The sequence below is a fragment of the Rhagoletis pomonella genome, unplaced genomic scaffold, assembly GCF_013731165.1.
Source record: "Rhagoletis pomonella isolate Grant_MI unplaced genomic scaffold, Rhpom_1.0 Rhpom_scaffold_00009, whole genome shotgun sequence".
In the NCBI taxonomy this organism is placed as follows: Eukaryota; Metazoa; Arthropoda; class Insecta; order Diptera; family Tephritidae; genus Rhagoletis; species Rhagoletis pomonella.
In genome coordinates, this window is record NW_023458563.1 from 40,975,906 (window position 1) to 41,001,294 (window position 25,389).

At 40.7% G+C, this 25,389-nt stretch overlaps 1 protein-coding gene and 1 pseudogene across 1 annotated transcript; one reads left to right on the top strand and one right to left on the bottom strand.

Moving 5' to 3' along the window:
* Positions 1-4,087: 4,087 nt before the first annotated feature.
* On the top strand, positions 4,088-4,906 carry LOC118745520. The gene has a single exon (XM_036478968.1). It carries the CDS (start codon positions 4,088-4,090, stop codon positions 4,904-4,906), a length of 819 nt encoding a protein of 272 aa, XP_036334861.1.
* Positions 4,907-24,465: 19,559 nt separating this feature from the next.
* Positions 24,466-25,389, bottom strand: part of LOC118745521 — a 31,498-nt pseudogene continuing 30,574 nt past the window's right edge.

Genomic DNA, 25,389 nt, shown 5'->3' on the forward strand with positions numbered 1-25,389 from the left:
GTTGTCTTATAAACATTGTAAGATAAGAATATTGACGAAAACGGAGATGGAAAAGAAGATAAAGATGATGAAAATAAAAGAGGAGTGAAACAACTGTAACGTAACAACGTAAAAATAAAAGTTGGTTAAAAACTGTTTTAAAGCAACGTAAATCATTAACGTTGGGAAATAACTGTTGTCAATCAACGTTAAAAATAAATGTTTGGAAATAACTCTTATTGGCAATGGAAAACATATTTCTCCTGCATAACAGTTATCAGACAACATAAAAAGTAAACGTTGGGTTACAACCCTTATCGGCCAAATAAAACATATTTCTCATATAATAACTCGAACACCATTTTTCCCATAAAACTGATAACTGTTATGTTCTTGAATAAAATTGTATAGTTCAATTCATAGTTATTAAAAAAATATATATTTTACTTGCTTTAATAAAAACAGAGAATCTGTGTGCTAATTTGCATAACGAAAAACAAACTTATAGGGCCCCTAAACCATACAAAATCATTGCGCAACCCGAGACATGTGCAAGTCAATATTGTGGAAAAAAGAACATCAAAAAAGAATTTTATTTTTTCCTGTGCTCTTATCCATATTTTACAGTACGATCTAGGCACCAAAATCAAAAGTAGACTAAAAATTGCGCAATTATCGCCATGCGCAACACAAATTATTGTACAATAACACAAGCATGAGCAAAATGTCAAAATGATTTTGATTTGAGCGCAAAACTATGCAATTTGGTACAAACAACCCCATACACCACACAAACGACCGACGAAAGCCCGATATTGCCCAAATATTTTTTTTTTTTGTGTTTAGGGACCCTATAGCAGCGGCGTGTGCATAGAAGTTCCGGGCTGTATTTCCCTTATAAGAGTTACCAAATAAAACTTATAAATATCTACACATAAAATTTGAAGACTTTAAATAAAAAAAATAAAATTATTTTCCTTTAAACTAGTAATATTATTCGTAGTTTTCAAAAAATAATTTCTGCGAGCCAAAAGAATCAAAATGGGGCATTTGTGAACAAACAAGTATCAAAGTAACTGTTTAGGCCTGTAGACTAAACCAAGCAATTCAAGATGGATCCCCCTAATACTTAATTGTATACGCACACATGCGTGCACATTTATGTAGTAGGAAATGATCACAAAGTTCATACACTTTTCCTGCCAAATTAACCATCGTCAAGTTTCCCCTCCAAATAGTTGTACTGTATGGAGGTTGAACTTAATTTTACTGAAAACAGCGCGGGCACTTCTTTTCTGGAGATCTGCAGGGAACGACCATCAGCCACCACCCTACGTCACAATCACTTGAGGTAATATATTCCGTGTCTACCTTCTTGTTGGGTTCGACTTTGTATTTTTTAAGTAGGTATTCGATATTGTAATATGTGAGGGTTAATACTCATGCACCATACCAAGGGTTAACAAGCAATCGTCTTTTTGACATTTTGCTATTCTCTTTTTTTCGTTTTTGGTTTTTTTCATTCGCTATCTCTCGACTCAACTGACCGCAAGTTCGCCCGTATATTTATCGAAGAAATTTTTACAAAATATTAGAAAATAAATAGAATTTATATTTGAAACCGAAAGCAACCCGCACATCAGCTTTGGTATACCTGCGTCAGCACTCGTTTTGGAGTAAACCGCAACACCAAACTGGTCCTTCCGAGCCTGATTGCTCTCCCGCTCACAACGTGTTCAAGTATAAGCTGTAATTTTTATTATAATTGACCGAGTGTCCCCCGCTACAAAAACTTATAAAAATAAATATTTTGCGCTTAAATAAGAACTTTTATTGTGCAGCATTTACGTACATACATATATAGGAAAAGTGTGGTTCGAATTCAAGTTGCCCTACACTTGAAATTGTACAATCCCGACAACCCACAGTGACTTTAATTTGCCCTCTGCAAATTGCCTTACAATTGACATTGCATATTTCTTTGTCAATCATTCGCGCCTTTCATTTGCCCTCTGCAAGCAACGTATTTGTACAACATTCACCTTCAAACGACCCCTGAAGCAAAGTTAGCAATGTCTGCGTCTGTAAAAACCCGCGATTCGGCACTAAACGCCATTAAGAGGTACATGACAAAAAGCATAGATGATGCATTTGCCATGGACTTCGATAGCGTGGTAAGCTATTTGCAACTCCTCAATGAGCAATGGGCCCGTTTCAACACTGCCCAAGATGCAGTCGAAACATCTTGTGGACTCGACAACGCTGAAGTAGAGGAAAATGCTCGCATGCAAGGCGAAACTTGGAATGCTACTACCTTGGCCAACTTTAAACGTGTCCAGAAGGTTCGTATGGAACCGGCAACACAACCCGCAGCTACATCAGCGTCCGTGTCTGCAGCAATACGATTGCCAAAAATGGACCTACCCACGTTTGCTGGTGATTCCACGGAGTGGATATCTTTTTATGATTCGTTTTATTCATTGGTTGACGCCAACACTGCCTTGGAACCTGCTTAAGTCCCGCTACAAAGTCATGAAAGTCATCGTTGAAGCACAGCTCAGGGCGATAGCTGACATACGCAAGGCTACAAGTGACACCGCCGATGCCATTAGGAGTGTTCTCGATGCAATTCAACAACATATTCGAGAGCTCAAGGCATTGGGTCGCCCCGTAGAATTCTGGGACGATTGGCTGGTGCATGAAGTGGTCAACAAGCTCGCGTTTGAAACTCGAAAGCAGTGGGAGCTATTACCAATTAGTGCAGAGCCGCCGACGTTTGAACAACTGGAAACTTTTTTGGAGGTAAGATTACGCTCATTAACTATGCTTACTACGCCCGCTGCTCAGACACCCATGAGCCATTCGACTATGCCCAAATTAACACGCAAATCAGCCAAGGTGCTTCACGCGATATCGTAATAGAACCACTCGCGCTGCATGTACTGCAATGCGGCTCACAAGATATATTCTTGTGAAAAATTTCGCAGTTTAGATTCAACGGCAAAATCTAAATTTATAAAAGAAGCGAAAGCTTGTCTAAATTTCTTGAGTCCCGGGCATTACAAAGAGCGTTGTAATAGTACATCCGCGTGCCGAATATGTCACCAACGCTCATACGCTGCTTCACAATATCGCAGGCCCAACCACTAGCACCGCATCCACTCACGTCGTCGAGTCTACTCGCATCGCTCCGAATACCACCACCGCTTCTTCTGCTAACCAACCGACGAACACCGCGGCTGCATGCATTCCATCCTGTTTGTGTTCTGGTTCTAACCCGCTACCCTCAACGCAAATAATAGTCTTATTATCGACCGCTTTAGTAAGAGTTCGTGATTTTGCCGGTCAGTGGCAGACTTCTCGGTTATTCTTTGATTCTGGATCTCACGCCTTCTTCGTGACAGAGGCATGCGTGCAGCGTTTGGGCCTACCTCGCAAATTGTCGTCGGTATTCGTCACTGGAATCGGTGCATCGCAAGGAGGTCGCTGTAGGGGTGAGACGTTACTCTCACTTCCATCCTATAGGTCGGATGAATGCTACGCCATCAATGCATTGATTCTTCCGAAAATCACTAGTGATTTGCCAACGCAGTCTTTGAATGTTCTAGAATGGCCGCATATTCATGGGCTATTCCTGGCGGACCCGCATTTTATGAAGCTTGGCCGCATAGATATACTGGTTGGCATGGACGCGATGAATCAACTTATCTGCATCGATCTTCGGAAGGGTCCAACTGGCACGCCTATGGCACAGGGTGGATCTTGTTCGGGAAGTGTCGACAGTTCTGCTTCACCCCCGCTGCATTTACTGTCACTGCATTGCGATGTTCAACTGGATCGTGCGCTTACTAGGTTGTGGGAGTTGGAAGAGTCACCGCGAAAGCTGCATTTTACGCACGAGGAGCGCTTCTGCGAAGATCACTTCGTTTCTACGCATCAACGAATGCCGGACGGTCGCTTTGTAGTGGAGTTACCGCTGAAACCAAATGTGCCATTGGGTGAATAGCGAAATTTCGCTGTTCGCAATCTGTTACGCATCGAGCAAAGGCTGGCTCGTGGCAACGACTTGCTATCGCGTTACAACGATTTCATGTACGAGCTTATTGAGATGGGTCATATGGAAGCTATATCCGTGACGGCTAATAACGCGTATTATATGCCGCATCACCCAGTGATAAAAGAGTCCAGCGTTACGGCGAAGCTAAGGATCGTTTTTAACGCCTCTGCTAAAACCACCACAGGGAACTCCCTTAACGACGCGCTGTTTATTGGACCGCAACTCCAACAAGATCTCTACTCTATACTGATGCGTTTCCGAACGCATCGGTACGCAATAACCGCCGATGTTGCGAAGATGCACCGCCAAGTTTGTGTATCGTCGAATCACGTCGATTTGCAACGTATCGTTTGGCGCCCTGATCCATCCTCGCCCATTGTAGATTACCGCATGCTACGAGTAACTTATGGGGTGGCTGCCGCATCTCATTTGGCTGTAAAGGCCTTGCAACAAACTGCCAAGGCTTCCTCCAACAGTTGTGAAAAAGCCGTATCCGTGATCTTCAAGGACTTCTACATCGACGACTTGCTCACTGGTGCGTCTTGCAAAGCCCAACTTCAGTCACTACAACAAAATATCTCTGAAATTTTAAAAGGAGGCTTTGAACTGCGAAAGTGGGCGTCAAACTGCATGGAGTTGAACGAGCGTATTTCCAGCGGTTCTAAAAGCATATCGCATTACGTAGTTGATGGTAAGGATGTTCATGCTCTTGGTCTAAGATGGAACATAGAAGGAGATCACTTCACATTCGCAGTCCGCCTGAAACAACAACCCGCTATTCCAACCAAGAGAGCAATCTTAGCCGATGCTAGCACTCTTTTTGATCGTTTGGGTCTGCTTGCTCCAGTAACCATAAGGTCCAAGATGTGATTCCAGGATATTTGGAGTGCCTCGGTTGGATGGGATGACCTTATACCAGACTCAATCGCGAAAAAGTGGATTGATCATCGCTATCAGCTGCAGATACTTTCAGATTTGAAGGTAGATCGCTGGATCGGCTCTGGAACGGTTGGATCGTTCACGGAGCCGCATGTATTTGCTGACGCTTCCGAACGCGCTTACGCCACCGTTATATACGCGCGCTCTTTGCAAAACGACGGCAGGGTCACTGTAACGCTCGTCTCTTCAAAGACCAAGGTGGCGCCGCTTAAAACGACGACGCTGCCGCTCTTTGCGCTCCGCATCTCGCTTCTAAACTGGTGCGAAGTGTTTTGCTCAGTTGGTGCGATCCCCGCTACCCGCTGTATGCCTGGACGGATTCAACCATAACATTGGCATGGCTACAAGCACATCCCAGCAGATGGATGACTTTCATCTCCAACCGCGTTGCCGACATCCAAGAAATTCTGCCGACTGAGTGCTGAAATCATATTCGCTCTGAGTTGAATCCAGCCGACTTGCTTCTAGAGGTATATCCCCTGCCCAGCTACTGTGTCAGCAATTGTGGTGGACCGGCCCTGATTTTTTGAAGGGTACTGACCAGTTCTTGAAACTAACCTCCTCGAAACACCATATAACCGAATTGGGCATTCGAAACAAAGTTGTCGCCCAAGTGTCGAATGCGGGCGACCAGTGGTTGATACTCACGAAATACTCCCCGTATTCCAAGCTGCGCTGCATCATCGCTTACGCTCTAAGAGTCATTGTCAGCATCCGTCCCACTACTAAACGCTCTGCTGAAAAACGATATGGTCCTCTAAGCTGTGTGGAGTTATGCGAAGCCGAATTACGCTTGATTAAGTATACACAACACTTTTACTAATGAAATTTCTCCCGCTACGCAGTAGCCTGTTAAAACAGAAAAATACTTGGAGTTATAAAACCTTTGGTTATGTAAGAGTTAAAAAAATAGTATCTCGCGAATTTTCTGCTTTCTGAAATTAAAACATTATACAACACGCATGCAAATCTATAAGCGCTGTTATAAATTTTTTTCTGAAATTTATTTGCGTTTCTTGCTGTGATCTTAAATTTTAGTCATGGTAAAGAAAATCTTAAGAAGTGAGTTGTTTGACATTTTGAGAAGTGTTGCTGAAATTTCTGAAAGACAACAAGGTGTCCGTGATTATGTGATTAGTAAATTGAAAGAAGTATCTGATGAAAATGCTCGTTCCGAAGTAAATAAAGTAAATTCAGTAAATGACTTTAGATTCGTAATCAGCAACCCAGAAAACCCCGAGATACCCAGTTACATAGAAATCTACCGATTTTTTTTAATTTTCCTCCGCCATTTTGAATTTTTGGTAAATGACTTTAGATATGTAATCAGCGACCCAGAAAACCCCCAGATACCCAGTGTCATAGAAATCTACCGATTTTTTTTAATTTTTTTCGCCATATTGGGTCCGCCATTTTGAATTTTTGATAAGTGACTTCAGATTCGTAATCAGCGACCCAAAAATCCCCTAGGTAAGAAGTAGTGTAAAGACCCATCAACGAGTATTTGCTTAAATAGTTTCGTCCAGCTATATTTGCGATCCGAACCACTGTGAGCCGTTTCTTGACTCGAAAGGTGTTCTTCGGGTAGGTGGGCGATTGAAATCCGCAGATGTCGCAAACGATGTTAGGTATCAAATTATCTTGCCTAAAAATTCTCCGCTATCAAGGCTACTAATATCCAACATTCATTATTTTACGCTACATGCTGCACCCGCATAATGCAGGTCGTATTGCAACGATGTTACTGGGTGATTGGCGCCCGCAGCTTGATTCGGAGCATTTATCATAAATGCGTAAAGTGTACCTATTTAAACCGCAATGCCTCTACACAATCGATGAGTGACCTACCTGCGTCCCGTACTACCTACGATCGCTGCTTCACACGTACTGCGGTGGACTTCGCCGGCCCGTATTTGTACAAGTTCACGCATGGAAGGGGGGCGAAATCTACGAAAGGCTACATCTGTTCGTTCATTTGCATGTGTACTGGCGCAATGCACCTAGAACTCGTAGGAGACTTATCGTCGTGTTCCTTTCTCAACACGTTCAAGCGTTTCATTAATCGCAGAGGGTATTGCAAGACAATGTTCTCCGATAATGGTACGAATTTCGTCGGCGCTGAGAGGGAACTGCGGAGAAGATATGGACAGTGCATGGCAGACGACACACTTCAGTCATTTTTCGCCGGTTCTAACATAGAGTGGCGTTTCAATCCACCGACCGCACCTCATATGGGTGGATACTGGGAAACCGGTATCAAACGAATCAAGTACCACCTCAAACGCGCTTTGGGCGAAACTCTGCTGTCGTACGAAGAATTCAGCACTTTATTGGCAGAAGTGGAAGCCCGCGTGAACTCTCGCCCGCAAGTGCAGTCGACCTCGAAGCACTTTATCATCGGCGAACCGCTTACGTCGAAACCAGAACATGAGGGTCAAGGGTTCTGTGGAAATCTCCACCAGCGATGGCGGTTAATCTCTGCAATAAGACGGCACTTCCGGCGTCGTTGGATAGACGAGTATCTCGTCAGTTTGCAACGTCGAACCAAGTGGTTTCGACCGTCACGCAACTTCGCAGAAGGAGATGTTATAGCTGTCTTCAACGAGCCTACTCCCCTGACAAAGTGGATACTCGCAAGGGTCATTCGATGCCACCCTGGAGCTGATGGTCACGTGCGAGTCGTAACCGTGAAGACATATAATGGAGAATACATCCGGCCAATAGCTAAATTGTGCCTTCTTCCTACGAAAGGGGATCTATTTTGCGAAGATAAAGACTCGTAGTATAAGAACCAAATTTTGTTAAAGATTGTTTTCACACCTAATATGTTTTGACTAACGTTTCATTGTAAACTTAATTTGAACATATCATATGTAGATAGTTCAAGGGCGGCGGCATGTTTGGTTCAACTTTGTATTTTTAAAGTAGGTATTCGATATTGTAATATGGGAGGGTTAATACTCATGCACCATACCAACGGTTAACAAGCAATCGTCTTTTTGACATTTTGCTATTCTCTTTTTTCATTTTTGGTTTTTTCATTCGCTATCTCTCGACTCAACTGACCGCAAGTTCGCCCGCATATTTATCGAAGAAATTTATACAATATATTATTAAATAAATAGAATTTATATTTCAAACCGCGTTTCTTTAATTCGAAAAGCAACCCGCACATCAGCTTTGGTATACCTGCATCAGCACTAGTTTTGGAGTAAACCGCAACAACAATTCTATTTATTTACATATATACATATAGAAAAAACCACACATATACTCGGCGAAGAACTAATTCGTGGATTTATTTATTTCTTTTTTCCTTTAAATAACATTGGTACAACATACTGCGAACCACTGAGCTGTCAAGCAATCAGTATTGTTGCAACTCTGTTCATGGTCCATCTCCGGCGGGACCAGAAATAACCAGCACACTATTATACAGTCCACTGCATCTATACATAACTATACGAGCAAGGAACTATTGTTGTAACAGAACAACATTTACTTAAGTTCGTTTTGGCACAACCGGAGCACCACCTGTCCACAGCTCGAGCACTACCCACAGCAGCAACCAGCAATAGGATTTACACTGCAAAAATCGCTTTTCCAGAACACCATAACCGCATTTAAAACAGAATTTCCACCACACAAAAGCTCATTTTATATATGTAGGTACATACATATATCAGTAGCCGCATAACCACACGCAGATTATCGAATCCCGAATTAGCAAGGTACGTGGTTGACATTTTCATTGCACATACATATGCACATATACATTCATATACAGGGTGTCCCAGAAGTAACGTGCCAAACTTGAGGAGAAGGCAGGTGGGGTGGTGAGCTCTCTGATAAACAAAAAATTTTCAGGTAAAAGTGTCACCGTTTTTGAAATATTTAAATTTTCTTGAATTAAAGAAAAATCGTGCCTTTTCATGTATTTTATTTAACTGCATCTACAAAAAAGGCTATACTTAGTAAATTTTTTTTGTAACATACTTTCAGATAGTTACTTCTCCATACTCAAATGCAATGTGGTTAAAATATATTAAGGAGCCATTATAAAATTAGGACTACATTGCGATTTTTAAGTTTTTGATATTTTCTTCCCCAACTTTGACTATCTCGGGTGAAAAAAAAATGTACTGAGCTATAACTTTACATTACATAAAAAAATTGCTCATTTAATAAAGATTTCAGAAAGGTGCCACACTTACTGTTTTGAATAGAAAAAAAGTTATAGCCGCTTTTGTGGGTAAAGGACTGAGACACACTAGAATGTATTTAATAGATTTAAATTGAATTTGCTCTTGTTACCGTCAAATGACATGCTAAATAGTACCAAGGTACATTATTACCTGCTCCTGACATTATTTTGTGTTACTTACCGGAATTCGGACTAGAGTCTATAACAAGGGCTATATCTATCAACATTTTGTGTGAAGGATGGGTTCACGTGAAATAAGATATACATGAGTTGTTTGAAGAAAAATGTATTCATTTATTGATAAAATATGCTCAAATTGGCGACCTTCTACTCTAATACAAGCTCGGCACCTTTTAAGAAAAGACGCTTTTAGAGATCTTAAACTCAATTGGGCTATCTCAGCAGCAGCTCCATTTATTTGTTCCCGCAAATGCTCTTCGTTTTGAATTGTTTCTGAATAAATTTTGTCCTTAAGACAGCCCCAGTAGAAAAAATCTAATGGATTCAGGTCTGGCGATCGAGCGGGCCACGTGAATGGCCCGTATCGTCCAATCCATCGGCGAGGATAAGTTTCGTCTAAATGAGCTCTTACTTCACGCCCGTAGTGAGCAGGGCACCCGTCATTTTGCAGCCATAGTCTTCGCCGCAGGTTTAAGGGTACATCTTCCAAAAGAGTTCGAAGCCCTTCCTGAAGGAACTCTAAATAACTGTGAGAGTTGAGCGTTGGCGGCAGTTCCACAGGTCCCAATATCTGACAATTAAAAATACCGCACCATAAATTTATTTTGTACCGGTACTGCGAACGATCTTCTCTCATTTCGTAAGGATTGTCTATCTGCCAACTGTGAAGGTTACGTAAATTAAAATAACCATCACGTTTGCATGATGATTCATCGCTCCAAATTATTTTATTAAAAAAGTTGGGGTCTGATTCATGCATTCGCAACATTTCACGGCAAAATCTAACTCTCGACAGGTAATCTCTTTCTTGTAGAGCCTGAACACGTTAAATGTGGTATGGATGAAATCGATGGTCTTGTAAAGCTTTGTGAACTGTAGTTTTTGGTATTCCCGTCCGTCTTTCCATCATTCTCACTGAAGTCGATGGACCTAGTTCCACTTCCTCTAACACAGCTTCAACATCTACCGTTGCAGGACGTCCTGTTTCGCTGCCACGCCTTCCAGGTATGCGACCTTAAAAAAGTGAAAAATGATACACTCTAAAAAATTTTTGTTTAAATTTGCGCATATTAAGATAGGTAACCAGTTTCCTCTCTTAATGAATGCAAATTTAAACACTGCTTGCTTACTTTTACATATCATATGTGTTGCGTAGAACAAATTTCAAATTTCTTTTTTGAGTTTTAAACATTTATTGTTCACATTTTCACAGTTTACACATAAAACGTTTAAAATTTCCTCTAATAAATTTTCGTTTAAATTTACGCATATAAAGAGAGGTAACCAGTTTCCTCTCCTAGTGTGTGCAAAATTAAACAATGTCTGTTTACTTTTACATATCAAATTTGTCACGTAGCGCACACAAGGGGTGGGTTTTGGGGCTAAATTTATTATGATATAAGAAATTTTGAAAGAAAAAATTTTCTTTTCCATTTCTTGTGCGTCATTTTGTAAGAATTTTTCGTTTTTTCTTGAGAGCTCTTTAAAGTTTAACTGCGAATTGTCCTAAAAATATGCAATGCATACTCACTTACTGTTGCTTTTTACACTTTACAGCCTAAAACAGTTTACCACTGATATGTACTTAATAAGCATTCGAAGATTTAATTTGCTAACTTCGAATTCGTTCCACCAAAATGAGCTACATGATAAAAATACAAGTTCAGTTAAATTTTCGTCATTCGACGAAAATTAATAAAAAAGTGTAAAAATTTCGTGAAATTATTTAATTTATTTATATTAAAATTCTTTTGTAAAATATTGTATTACTTTTGAAAGTTGAGTGCATCTTTAACCGTTAATTTTTTCATGATTTAATGATCGGATCTAAACCAAATTACGAGACGACCCTTAAGGTACCATCTTTCCGGTAAAAAAAAATAATTATTGGAATCGGTTCACGCTGTGCAAAGTTATGCGGTGGAGTAAATAAAAGAAGTAAAAATACTCCGAAGAATTGATAACCTCCCCTTTTTTGAAGCCGGTTAAAAATGTCCGAGTTCTTTGTAAATTTTATGTAAATAAAATGCAATTGATGATACTTTAAAAAGTTTATTTATTTATTTCATACTGTAAATAAAACTTTCATAAATGTATTTTAAAGAGCGAATTTTCAGTATTTGCTGATGATATAAATTTAGAAGTATAAACCCTTTCCCCCCAAAAATATATTCCTGCGTGCGCCCCTGGCACTTAGTATTTATTATTTGTAAAAAATATATTTTTACTTTCAAAATGTTTGTAATTTTAAACATTTCATGTGTATATTTTAAACAACTCATGTTCAAAATCAAATCTTGAACATCTTGTGCGTATACTTGAACAGATTCTGGTTGAAAAATAAACACTTTTCAGTAGTAGTTTTACATGCACTTTTTAGAGTGTAGTTAACAAGCAAGCAAACAAGAAAGTTGTAAAAATCACTTACCTTCATATATTTCTGTATGGGTCCGGGCGAATACTTCACGACCCGGATGTCGACGATTGGGGTATCGCTCTGCATAGTCTTTGAGCAGCTCTGGCATTACAGCAAGCTTCACCGTAAATTAGGTGAATATCCGCATATTCACCCGAGATAGTCAAAGTTGGGGAAGAAAATATCAAAAAGTTAAAAATACAGAAATAGTCCTAATTTTATGATGGTTCCTTAATATATTTTAACTACATTGCATTTGAGTATGGAGAGGCAACTATCTGGAAGTATTTTACATAAAAAATTTACTAAGTATTGCCTGGTTTGTAGTTGCAGTTAAAGAAAACACATGAAAAGGCACGATTTTTTTTAAATTCGAAAAAATGTAAATATTTCAAAAACGGTGACACTTTTACCTGAAATTTTTTTGTTTATCAGGGAGGTCACCCCCCCCACCTACCTTCCCCTAAAGTTTGGCACGTTACTTCTGGGACACCCTGTATATATGTTGAGAACACAAGTGAAAGCATTGTTTTTTAAAAAGAATTAAAAACATAAAGCCGCGAGTTATTTTGTGGGACAAGCGTTGATGGTAATAACTCACCAGATACTTTTAATAATCGAATGAAAAGAAAAACACTTAATTTGTTAGTGTAAACATTGGGGTTAATCAACACACATCTTTATTTAAATTGCTTAGTTCTTGTGCCGTATTTGGAAAGCAGATTCATTTAATGCACACATTATATCTATTTTCACCATTTCTAGTGGCTGCGTGTAGCAAGTACTTATTTCAATTTGTAGAACCGATTACACTAACAACACTGCATTTAACGCTGGAGGATTTCTAACCTCACTTGTGATTGCACTTTGGTTTGTCACTTTTGCTTTTGAATTGTTGGTACATATTACACCTTTGCGTTGGCACATATTCGAGCCACACTATCGCTGAAATACCGATTCCGCAAAATCACTATTCGCTTGTTCGATACATCGCAAAAAAGCCACATCGGATTCACATATTACTTATATTAAAGTTGAACACTGGTGAGTTGGGTGGTGAGTTTTAATTGGCGATATATATCGAAGCTGCATATACGTACGTATTAACAACAAATAAAAAATTTTATACGTGTACAATTCCACTTAAATTCTTGTGTTGACTTTTCGGATTGTGGTGGTATTTCTTTGCTTGGTACTTTCGAATAAGTTTTTAAGGTCATTTCGTATTGGCTTTTCTTAACTTCATTACATAAAATATGGATACTTATATTCGGCTGGCAGACGCAGTAACCGAGTTCGAATCAGATTACAATGACGTTCCCCTGACAGACCATACAAAATATAGGCTGACTTCCAAAACGTATCAATACAATGTTTAGAAACTGTATACTGCGGTTTAGGTTAGGTTAGCTTAGAACGGTGGCGGAAAACTATTACGCCCAAGTAGCAGCTAAGTGCCATTTTGATACCATATACCTCGAATGAGTATGTTAGAGCCAGCCGGCGTGGTTGATGAAGCTGAGTATGTTGCGGAGACTTACATCAGATAGCTCTCGGAACGATGTGAACTCATATGCTCCTAGCATGGTATTTCTGCTCCTCATTAGAGCTGGACATTTGCAAAGCAGGTGCTCTACTGTTTCCTGCTCGTTTTCATCTCTGCAGCTTCTACAGAAGTCGTTGTAGGCGATTCCCAGCCTTCTCGCGTGGGTACCAATCGGCCAATGCCCAGTAAGAGTCGCAACAAGCCTAGCAACGTCAGATCTGGGTTTCCTTAGTAGGTTGTGTGTTCTCTCCGGGCTGTACGCAGGCCACAATAGCTTGGATAAACGGCAGCCCGCCACGGTGCGCCATATTTGATCCGATTTCCGGAGATTGTGGAGAAATATGTCTTTATATAAGGTTCCAATTGGGGGTGAGATCCGGTCCTCGATCGACACCAATATGCAACCCTCTCTGGCTAACTCGTCTGCAGCCTCGTTTCCGGAAATGTTGCTATGGCCAGGGACCCAAACTAAATCTAAATCTAGTTGTCGACTTACTGTATTTAACAGTGTCCTACACTCCTTGATTAGTTTCGACCTTGTCGTAAAAGACGCTAAGGTCTTAATGGCCGCCTGGCTATCTGAGAAAATGGCTACTCGCTCACCGTAACGCAATCCACTATGTTCTAAGAGACGGCAGCCTTCGGCTATAGCGAATACTTCTGCTTGGAAGACACTCGCGAAATCGGGCAGATGAATTGATATTTTTACTCCCAGTGACTCAGAGTAAATACCTGATCCAACTCCGCCTTCCATTTTGGAGCCATCGGTGGACATATGATGTGTCCAGGTAGAGATATCAAGCTCCCCGTCCCAGTCGGCTCTCGACGGAAGAATGGCCCCGAAAGGCCTGTGAAACTCTACCTCAGGTCGAAGGTAATCGGTTGCCAGCCTCAACTTAGCTGGCAAACGGGAAATTATACTGCTATGCCCGATCGTTCTTTCTTTCCATATACCTAGTTGTCTAAGTCTTATAGCCGATAGTGATGCGGTGTGCCGTATGTGAAGGTCTATAGGAAATAGGTTTGTAATAACATTTAGGGCATCGGTAGGGCAAGTTCTCATTGCCCCTGTGGTCCCGATGCATGCATCTCTCTGAACTCTGCCTAGTTTCATTTGATTATATTGGTTCTTTAAGGCTGTCCACCATACCAAAGAACCGTAGCATAAGATCGGACGTACAACCGCTGTGTACATCCAGAGTACAACTTTTGGATTGAGACCCCATGTCTTCCCAAAAAGCCGCTTACAGGAGTAGTAGGCAATGCTCGCTTTCTTTACTCTCTCTTCAATATTTATTTTCCAACTTAGCTTAGGATCCAGTATGACTCCCAGATACTTCTCTTGTTTAGATAATCGCAGCCTTTGTCCATTTAGCTTTGGTAATTCAAAGCTTGGGACCTTATTTCTTGTCGTAAAGAGCATTAATTCTGTTTTCTCTGGGTTCACTCTAAGGCCACATTGCTCGGCCCACCGGCTAAGCTTTGCTAGAGTACCCTCCATGATGTTACTCACCACAGATGGAAATAACCCGGTTATTAAAATCACTACATCGTCAGCGTAGGCCACTACCTTTACTCCTCCCTGGTTGAGCTTGAGTAGTACTGAGTTGATAGTGCTGAGCCATAAAATAGGAGAGATCACTCCCCCTTGAGGAGTGCCCCTACTAACGTTTCTTGTTAATGTATAGCTACCAAGTTCAGCTGAAATCGTTCTGCTGCGAAGCATCGCCATTAGCCACGCGCTAATAGACTCCTCGACGCCTACCTCGTCAAGGGATTTTTGGATAGCTTCTACCCTAACATTGTTAAAGGCTCCTTCTATGTCGAGAAAGGCTGCCAGAGTGAATTGCTTAAATTCGAGTGACCTCTCGACAGTTCTAACGACCTCATGGAGTGCCGTCTCCGTGGATCGTCCTCGCAAATATGCATGCTGCGCTTCGGACATGCGTTTGCCGTGGAAAAACCCTCGGACGTGCGTGTCCAGAACCCTCTCGAACGTTTTGAGGACAAAGGAAGTTAAGCTAATGGGTCGAAAATCTTTGGCGTAGACGTGCCCTCGCCTTTCTGGTTTTGGGATGAAAACCACTTTTACTCGCCTCCACGATAAAGGGACGTAGTTGAGGGTTATGCATACTTTGAAAATGGACAAAAGCCATGGCTATTATTAGCATCCTCCACAGTTTGCAACATGATAGGTATGATGCCATCTGGCCCCGGGGTTTTGTAAGACGACAAGGACTTCAACGCCCATGATATTTTGGGATTTGTGAAAATTGAGTCTGCTATGTGCTGAGCTCCAGCATATCTTCTTGGAATCGGATTGAACGCTTCGTCAGAATTACCCGGAAAATGAGTATTGACAAGCAACCTGAGTGAGTCTTCCACAGACTCTGTGGGTACATCATCCGCACTGCGAAGGAGTGACGGACAGGAGTAGTCCTTCGTCAATAGCCTGCTCAGCCTGGCGGTGTCCTTTATACTCTCCAATGTCTCGCAGTGGCTCTACCATGCTGCTTTTTTTGAGCGCCGAATCTCACTTTTATACTTTTTCATAATGTCTTGGTATGGCTTCCAAGATTTAGATTTGTAACAGGAGTTGAAATTAGTGTAGATAAGTCACTATTCCACCAAGGTGGATATGGCTTCCTTAAATATCGTAGCGGGCAGGCCCTGTTCGTTGAATTCCGAAGTGTGGTCTCGACGACTCTCAGATTGGCCTCAATCTCGCTGATGGAGCTCACCAGTGGGCTAGGAGCCAAACTAAGCTTCTCCCGAGCCAGAGGATCGAATTCAATCCAGTTAGTTTTCCTAGGGTTGCGATATGATTTGATTATTTTTTTAATAGTATTGACACTGAAAGTGATATACTTATGGTCAGAAAAAGAGCTCTCATCAGACACTTCCCAGTTGTCAACACAAAAATTATTGTTTTCTAGTAGCAATGTTATATCGAGGACTTCCTCCAACCCTTCGTAGTTTTCCGTACTCGGAAAGGTGAAAGTGGGAGTCGTCCCCCTATTGCATATAGATAGCTTAGTGCTAATGATAAAATCAAAGAGTGACTCACCCCTTTCGTTCATTTCACCGCTTCCCCATAGGCAATGTCTTGCGTTAGCGTCACATCCAATCACAAGCGAAGCTTGTTGCTGTGTCGCTACTGCTACCAGTTCCTCTACCTCCGCTGGAGGGGTTTCTCGGCCGTGTGCAAAGTAGGCGGACGCAACATACGTAGGCCTTCCGTGCTGCGACAGACTTACAACTGCCAAGTCCTCGGTGCTGTAAGAGGGACAAAGAAACGCTTTATATTCTTTTTTTGCCAGGACGCAGGCTCTGGGCTTACCATTAGTGCGGGCATAAAAAACTTCGTACCCGGGGATGTTTAGGCCCATGACGGTCGAGTCTCGAATCCAGGGCTCTTGGATGATAGCAAGGCCGTAGTCGTTCTCCCCTAGGAAGACTCTCAGGTTATCTGAATCGCACCTAGAATGCTTCAGGTTAATCTGTACGACCTTGCTCATTTTTATTAGATGTTGGTAGTGTTGGGGCCGACCAGATTACTGGCTTCCTCGGCCACCTCCATCTGCACCGTAACCTCGCTGCGAATAGGGTCTGGTGACGGTTCCCCGTCCTTTATTGACTCCGGGGGCGGTTCTTCGCCTTCGTTGTCGTCGTCGGGTTCTCTGCCCCGGAAGATTTTCACTTTGGCGTGTCTCACGCCGAAGTGGATTCTGCAGGCTAGCTCCTCTAGCTCCTCAGTGATGAGGAATAGCACGGGTTGGCTAACTGCTTTTACGTCCTCGAATTTCAGGACGCTACAGTTAGTCATAGGGACACGGGGGTTCATAATGGCGATGTATTGTAGAAGTTTAGCCCTATCCATCCTGATTTTGGGCAACCAGATTCGGGCACGGGGTCTCGTCGGAATGTCCTTCGCCGGGATAAGTTTGAGCTTTAAGCCCAACCAAGCATCGCTGATCTCAGTGATGCTCCTGCGCAGGAATTACTTGGAGAACTCGTCCTCGCATCGGATCACCCTATGACCTCTGATGACCTCCTCAGAATCGAACCGCGGTATCGGGCCCTCGGGGTTGGCTAGGGTACTTTCCATCGCCAAACCCGAAAGCCGGACCTCGATCTCTGGCCATTTTTCGAGGACTGGTTTGCCGCAGTTAGATGACTCGTCTATAAGTGCGACACTTAGGTGACCCTTCACTATATCGCTGTACTTCAGCGGGCCTTGCGCTACGGGTTGGGATACGCACTCGCATCTTTACTTCTCTTCGGAGCGTTAGAGGTGTCGTCTCGCGATCGGTTGCGTTTGTTCGTCTTGCCCGTCTCCACGCGGGACTTTGCCGCTTTACTACTATCAAAAGCGGCAACGATCGCCTCGTATTTTTTCCGGTCGTCAGTGTCGCGCACGTTCAGGATGCCCTCCTCCTGGTTCTGCGCAATCTTTTTCAGGATGAATTTAGCCTTCCTGTAGGTCTTGGCATTTACCGCTGTCGGTAGTGCAGACTTGGCCCCCGATGCCTGCGGTCTCGAGGTACTGGAGGCGGAAGGTGTCGATTTGGAAGATATAGGAGTCGCCTTTCCTGATGGGCGCATGTTCATCTGACGACTCGCCAGAGAGGAGCATGAGGCCTCAGGTACGCGACCTGCATTCTTGCGTTGACTCGCAGTTGCCGATGATGATGGTGCATCAAAGTTCTCCGCTGTCGATCCCCCAGTGCGTTGGCTCGCACTGGTTTTCTGGGTTCGTGAGGGGCTGTGGTTGGGAGTACTATGGCTGGTACTGCCTGAGACCGACTCCGCCACCGTCTGCTGGCTGGAGCGAAGCATAGCGTCCTCGTCGATTTGGGATTTGGGGGAGTAAACCTCCTCCCCCGGAAGGTCCGAGACTTCTTCGATTTTTGACATAACTATTTTCATAATTGTCCACTTTACTCTACAGGGAGAGTGCGGTGGACTCGAGGTGTGGTGGGGCGAAAACGGCCAGTCGACCAGGGTAGCGCCCCTTTTCCCTGGCAAGGCCACCGTTACTATCCGAGGTGGCCCGGTGTCGAGTAGGCTCCGTAAAAATACAGCCTAGACAATTTAGCGATGAGCATTTTGCTTTCTGTATACGCATCGATAACTTTTACGATACATTTTGGGACATACCACATCGTCAAAAATTACACATTTGCATTTAGGAATGTGTGACTTTATATAGTTGCTTTGCAACTGACGTTTTGGAACTCAGCCGTACTCTTGCTATTCAACAAGAAGAACTAAAATCTATGTGGCGTAAGGTAAAGTTAGCTTACGATGATTATTTAAATTCACATAAGTCAGACGCTAAAGCAGTTTCTGCCGTGAAAGCTAAATACAAAAGCTGTTACACTGTTTATTTGCGCTGCATGTCGAACATGACAAATCGAACACTTAGTTGAGAGTGAAAAAGACGTGGAGGGTCAGCCCGATCGCGAACACAATATCGACCTACCCCTTTGCGATACAGATGTGTTCACAGGCGACTATCTTTCTTGGCCAACATTCCGAGATTTGTTCACGGCCATTTACATCTTGAATAAGCGCTTTACCCCGGTTGAAAAATTATTCCACCTCAACCAAAAAACCCAGGGGGAGGCTAAAGAAATCGTTCAAAAATGCTCACTCACTAATGAAGGCTTCTCAATAGCGTGGAAAAACTTGAGCGATAGATATGAAAATAAGCGCATTTTGGTGAACACTCAGTTCTGTTTAATCTAGAGGCGGTAGAGAATGAGTGCGGCAGTCCCATTAAAAAATTGCAGCGAGATACAAATAATTGCATTGCGTCCTTAAAATGTCTTAAAATTTACATCTTAAACTGGGATGCAATTATCACATACCTTTGCTCGACTAAATTACCTGAGAGTACATTAGCGTTATGGGAGCAAACAAATTGAAAACAAAACTGAGATATCTAAGTGGGTTGACATGAATACATTTCTTTCACAATGATTTTAAACTCTAGAAATCTTGTCAGATATTAGAGGCATTAAACCTAACCCCACCGCAGGGCCGCACAATAGTAGGCATTCCAACGAAACTCCGCAGAAAGGATTTAAGTCATTCCAAACAAGTGTAGCCGAGACTTGCAATGCAAATCTTGCCAAAGCATGGAGCACAAATTACAAAGGTGCCCAATATTCATTAAGCTACCAGCAGCAGATAGAATCGCCTTCGTTAAGAGCATTCACAGTTGCTTGAACTGCCTTTCCTCCCGACATACGGTGTCAAGATGCAGTAGCTCCTTCAATTCCAAAACCTACATCCATTCACGTTCAAGTATTTCAACCAATACTAACTGTTCCAACAAACAATTCGATTAATAAAGATGGCATTGCATCATCTTCCTCTCAAGCCCAAGCAAGATGCGACTCTACAAAGGCAGTAAAAAACGTTCAATCTTGTTTTGCTAATACGAGAAAAGGGGTTCTATTAGGAACAGCGCGGTTTAATATAGTTTTCTATAATACTAAATTTTCAGCCCGCGCACAAATTGACCCCGGCTCAGAAGACTCATTCATTACAGAAAATCTTAAACACAAGATTGGCCTGCCATCAAATAGAATGCGTGCCCAAGAATCAGGTATCAATAACATGGTCTCAGCCAGGGATGGAATTTCAGAATATTAAAATGTGCCTTATCGTCACCAAAAATAGTGCCGAAAAGAAGATGACAGTGCCACAAAATAAAAATTGGTTTCTTTTAAGGCCTTTTAAGAACAATATATTTTTAGAAATGGTATTTTTATAATACACTGAAGTAATATAATAATTATTAATTAACTAAATTATTACAGTAAATCCTTTTGAAGAAGGATTCCTTAGACACAGTATTCCAATTACGAAGGGGAAATGCTCCGAAACATAGCTATTCTGACATTTTTACACATATATGTACCCACATATATGCGGAATAATGGCAGTGAGACATTTTGACCAGTTTCGCCTATCTACATATGTATATATGTATATAATACGCGAAGGCATTTTTGTGCAGCATAAAAGATCTTCACCGTTCGCTCGATTTTCAAAAATCAAAAAATTAAATCGCTTGACCTGTAGATGTGCAAACTGGTTTTATTTTTTCGAAAAGAGTTGCCACCTGCTCAATAATTAAACTCAAGTTAATCAATGCCCTAAGATCCGCACCGTCCGTTCGATTTTCAAAAGTGAGGTACCAAATTAAATTGCTTAGGGTGTGGATATTCAAGAAGGTTTTACTTTTTCGAAAAAGTTGCCACCTGTTAAGAAATTAAGCTCAAATTAATTAAAAAGTTAAATCAACAATTAAATATGGGTATCAATCGAAATGGTTTTGAAAAGGCTTTATAACTTAACTACGTATAGGAGGGCTGCCACATGTTAAAAAAATGTAATTCAGTTTTAATTAAAGGAATTTGGTAAGTGAATAAGATATCGCTATATGGGTGTTTAAGAAGGTTGTAGTTTGAAAATATTTTGAATAAGGTTGCCACCTATTTGAGAAGTCTAATCGAACTATTTTTTATATAAAATATTAACGATGGATGTCAAATTAAAGAGCTTCAAGAAATACTTAGTTTTGCAATTTAGAACATTTTTGATGTCTTTGAGGATTGCCCCAGTTTAAAGGGCTTAACTAAAATTATTTAATAAGTTAAATGAATTACTAACCGATGGTTATAAATGGAAATGGGTTTAAAATTCTTTATTTAAGAACTATATTTAGGAGGATTGCCATGTGTTTAAAAAATAAATTTCCACTTAATTCATCAGTTACATGAAATATTTATAACAATGTCAGACGAAAAGTATTTAATGAAATTTTAGCTCGAAAATAATTTTTAAGAGGGTTGCCGCCTGTTTTGAAAGTATTATTTCGTTTAATTATGCATAAGTTACATGAAATTTTAAAATATGTTTATCAAAAGAACGAGTGTTAAGAAATATTTAAGGTGAACATTTGGCTTTTTTTTGTTGAAAAAATTAAGCTCAAATTATTTAATAAGTTAAATGGATTGTCAAAAGATGGGTATCAATCGAAATAGGTTTGAAAATAATTTATTTCGAGACTCTATTTAGGAGAGTTGCCATGAGCTTAAAAAAATTAAATTCAACTTAATTCATCAGTTAATTGAAATATGTATAGCAATTCCAGGCGAAAGATTTTAGTTTGAAAATACTTTTAAAAGGGCTGTTTGATAAGTCGAATTTATTTTCCTTATACAAAAGATACATAAATGAAATATCGAAATATTAGTGTCAAACGAAAGAGTTTTAAGAAAACTATAGGCTAATAATATTTTTAATTAGAGTTGCCATCTATTTTTTTTAAGGTCATCACATCTGCACCGTTATTCCGAATTTCCAAAAGGAGAAGTCAAATTAAAGAACTAGGATTCTACATAGATGTGCACAGGTTTTATTTTTTGAAGTTAAAGGGAGATTTGAAATTTGATGAAATGAAAACCGACACCATGCGAGACCTCTCATCACTGAGAAATGGTTTAGATTAATCATTAGGAATTTTTTAGAGGTTTTTGAATAGGGTTTCACCTGTTTAAAAAATTTAATCAAATGTTGGCGTTTTGACGCCATGCGGGTTCACTAGTATTATATAAAAGTCTAACTCATAATATAACAAACACCATAAGGGTTCTCATTTAAAAGCGCAGAACTCTCGCAAACTGGGCAAACTGTGCAACTTAAAACCCTCGCAAATGAAATGTCAAAATTTGTATGGAAAGCTATTTGCACGAACAGGGCAAGTTTGCGCGGAAATTTTGTGGCGCAAATTTGCGCAGTGTGATGTGCAACTCCCAATCAACTATTTTGTTTAATTTCATTCTTATTTGTGCTCAACGCTTTTTCCTAAGACTTAAATATTTTCTTAAATTCGAGCTTCAACTGTTCAACTTTTTAACTTAAGCATTGTCAAATAATTAAAAGTCTGAAATTGCACAGAATATAAAATTGTCCTCATGAAAGACATTGCGCAAAGTTGCCCAATTGCCCAAATATGAAACTTGCGCGAATAGATGAGTACCCTTCATATATGTACACAAATCGACATTTCAACCTTTGTACACTCATTATAAAAATTCAGCAGGTTTTCGCAACAACAAACTTGTAATTCAGAATTTTTAGAGAGATCCAAGTTTTCGATTTTATGATTGTTTTCCATATAAAGAGTGTTCGAAAATTTTTTAAATGTATGTATGTCAGCAAAAAAAAATATCAAAAATCTACAGAATGTTGCAGACACTTGCACTTTTATTGAATGGACTATAAAACTGCAATCTTTATATTAATTCTGAATTAAAAGTTGGTTGTTGTGAAAATCTACTTTTGTACTTTTAATTTTTTAGTACTTTTAATTTTCATTTTTTGTAATTTTTTAATCTTTTATGTGGTAATGATTTTTTGTTATACATATATTGGCATTTTATGCTAAATTTCTATAATTTATGATTGTGGCAAAACAAGTTGAATTGTGATTACAGTACCTCTGAGAATGAAAGCGCCAAAAATTGCACTATTTTGCCTACGTTTCCATCAATGGTCTCAGCTCAAGTTTAAGAGACTTGTTTCATACAGTTGCGGTCACCTATTGACCCCTCAGTCAATATAAAGACCAATGTTCTAGTTTTGCCGCAAATCACCGGAAATTTACCAAATTGCGAAGTCCACGCTAAAGCTAATCAAGCGTTTCCGGATCTACTATTAGCGGACAAGAACTTCTTCAAAAATGAACAAATTGATCTTGTCCTGGGCGGCGACATTTATGCCCAGATAATATTGAGTGGCATCGAAAAGTGCGTAATGAGAAACTTACTTGCTCAAGAAACCGTCTTCGGCTGGATCCTAACTGACCAGACAGAGTCGATATCTTCACGCACTAAGAGATTATCTCTCTTTAATACGGTCTCTCTTAGTAAAAGGCGACCCTAAAACAAAACTCTCAAGGGAGGCAAACCGTTTTGTATAAAAACTGCAAAACCACGGCCAATCCTAGTTTCCAATTCTTTGGGCGGGGGAGGGGCTGAAGCTACCCTTCATAATAAGCCCACAAATCGAATGGGCACACATGGTGGTACGAATCCACTTTCCGATCAAGTCGCAAAAACACCACCAAATACCACGTCCTACTTGAACTAGAGAAAACGAAGGTGGTGGCGCAGCAGAATCTTAACAAGTGCACCCCATACCCAACACCAAGGTATAGGGCAACAACACTTCGATCATAAAGCAAACAGGTTACAAGACCCTGCTACAAAAATATCCAATTCCAGTTCTTTAAAACCGAATAAAAATAAAATAAAAAACCCCAACCAACTATTTATAATTCGTTCCAATCATGTTAGGCGTACCTGGAGTGAACTTGCAAATAAAACTCAATAAATATTTGCGTATTTAGGTAATGGTTCTTAACCCGAGTTTACCCGGGACGGTCTGGTAATATTAGAACCGATCATCGTAAGATCTACATATGTAAATCGTAACGAAACAAAAACAGCATTGCTGCCTCAAGCGAGAATTTTGAAGTCATAGGATCATAATATTCAATTTAAGCTATGTATATGTGGACATACATAATTGCGTCCCTCCTACTGCAACTTGTTTTGACAGTTTTATTTTCAATGCTAAATTTAATAGGAATGTATTGAGCGCGTAGGGATTTTCATTAATATTCATTCATTAATTTCTGAATTCCACATCTTCTTTACGAAAGCCAACCTCTTCTCGTACTTGATCATTGCATTCTTGTAAGTGAATTCGTTTGCTACGCTTTCATGCCTTCATCTGAGCGTTGTTCCTTATTTATTTAGTTTTATTTCAGCTGCCAAATTAGCTTTCCCCGTACACATATTGCGATCTAGCATATGTGTCTCGACAATTTTTCGCTAAGCGTTGAAAATGTTGTTTTTTTGTTGTGTGTCGAGAAATCTCACTTTCTTGGTAACCACGCTCCACGTAATGCAAATTGCGAGCAATTCCTGTTATTCTAATATACCGGGAATTATAAATTAGGCTTGATACCGACCCAATCGACTTGGCCTTAGTGCGTTTAGAATAAATACACAGCCGGATGGTTATTGCAGACCCTTTCCCCAGCAAATATGATCCGCTCTCTATGTGATGAACACATTGGCCACGGGCCTGCGTCCATTTTCACCAAATATCCTTTACTTATGGCAGTGGCGACACCCTGATCACTAGCATGCTTTTAAGATAGTCCATATTGCGCATTTTTATGGATTCAATAAAGGCTTCATCAAAAATGAAATAAAACTATAGAAAAGGGACAACGGGGCATTATTCTGGCCTGCAAAACTGCAATAAGCAATGTACCCCGTCTAATGGTATGCGGGTAGTCTTTTACAGGTTGGACAGGATTATAACTATACGCTGTGGTTGCAGCCGTAAGAAATTGAAACACTAAAGGAATATCTTTGTCAGCTAACAGTCCGGCACCTCCGTATATCAACGGTGCAGTTATTAGGGGTCCTACAATAATGGCAGCGTCAAGAGTACGTGCTGACGTTAAAATTGTTGTGTGGTCTCCCATATATGAGGAATCATAATTGAGGTGATCAATAACTGCCGCACATCCACATCGAAACCGCATTCCGCAGTGCACCGCCAGACTGCTCACTAGCAGCCACCAACCCATTGCCACCACCGCCTACAAACTCAGTAAGCCTTGGAACGCTGTCACACCAACCGAGGTGGTGCAAATATATGTGCCTAATAACACTCTGGTAGGCATATTCGCCATAACCTGAAAGCACTAGGCCGTAATCATCAGCCATTTATAGACTAGCTTAAAATCCCAACTTTTCAAAGAACTTAAGAATATAGAATGTCTCACGAATTGCCAAATTATCCAGTAAGAGTACTTCATAAAAACTGCATTTAAAGTTTAAATAGCAAGCATAATATATATAACATTCACTCCCCATCGTGCATTTCAGCCGGAACATTTTGAGTTCATGCGCGATATGCTGTGGAAATATGTGCGCTTCTCTTAATGGGTATTTGCTAAAACCTGGAAA

What these genes read in the sequence shown, in the direction of transcription:
- LOC118745520 (XM_036478968.1), top strand. Translation starts at nt 4,088, where the DNA reads ATGGGTCATATGGAAGCTATATCCGTGACGGCTAATAACGCGTATTAT.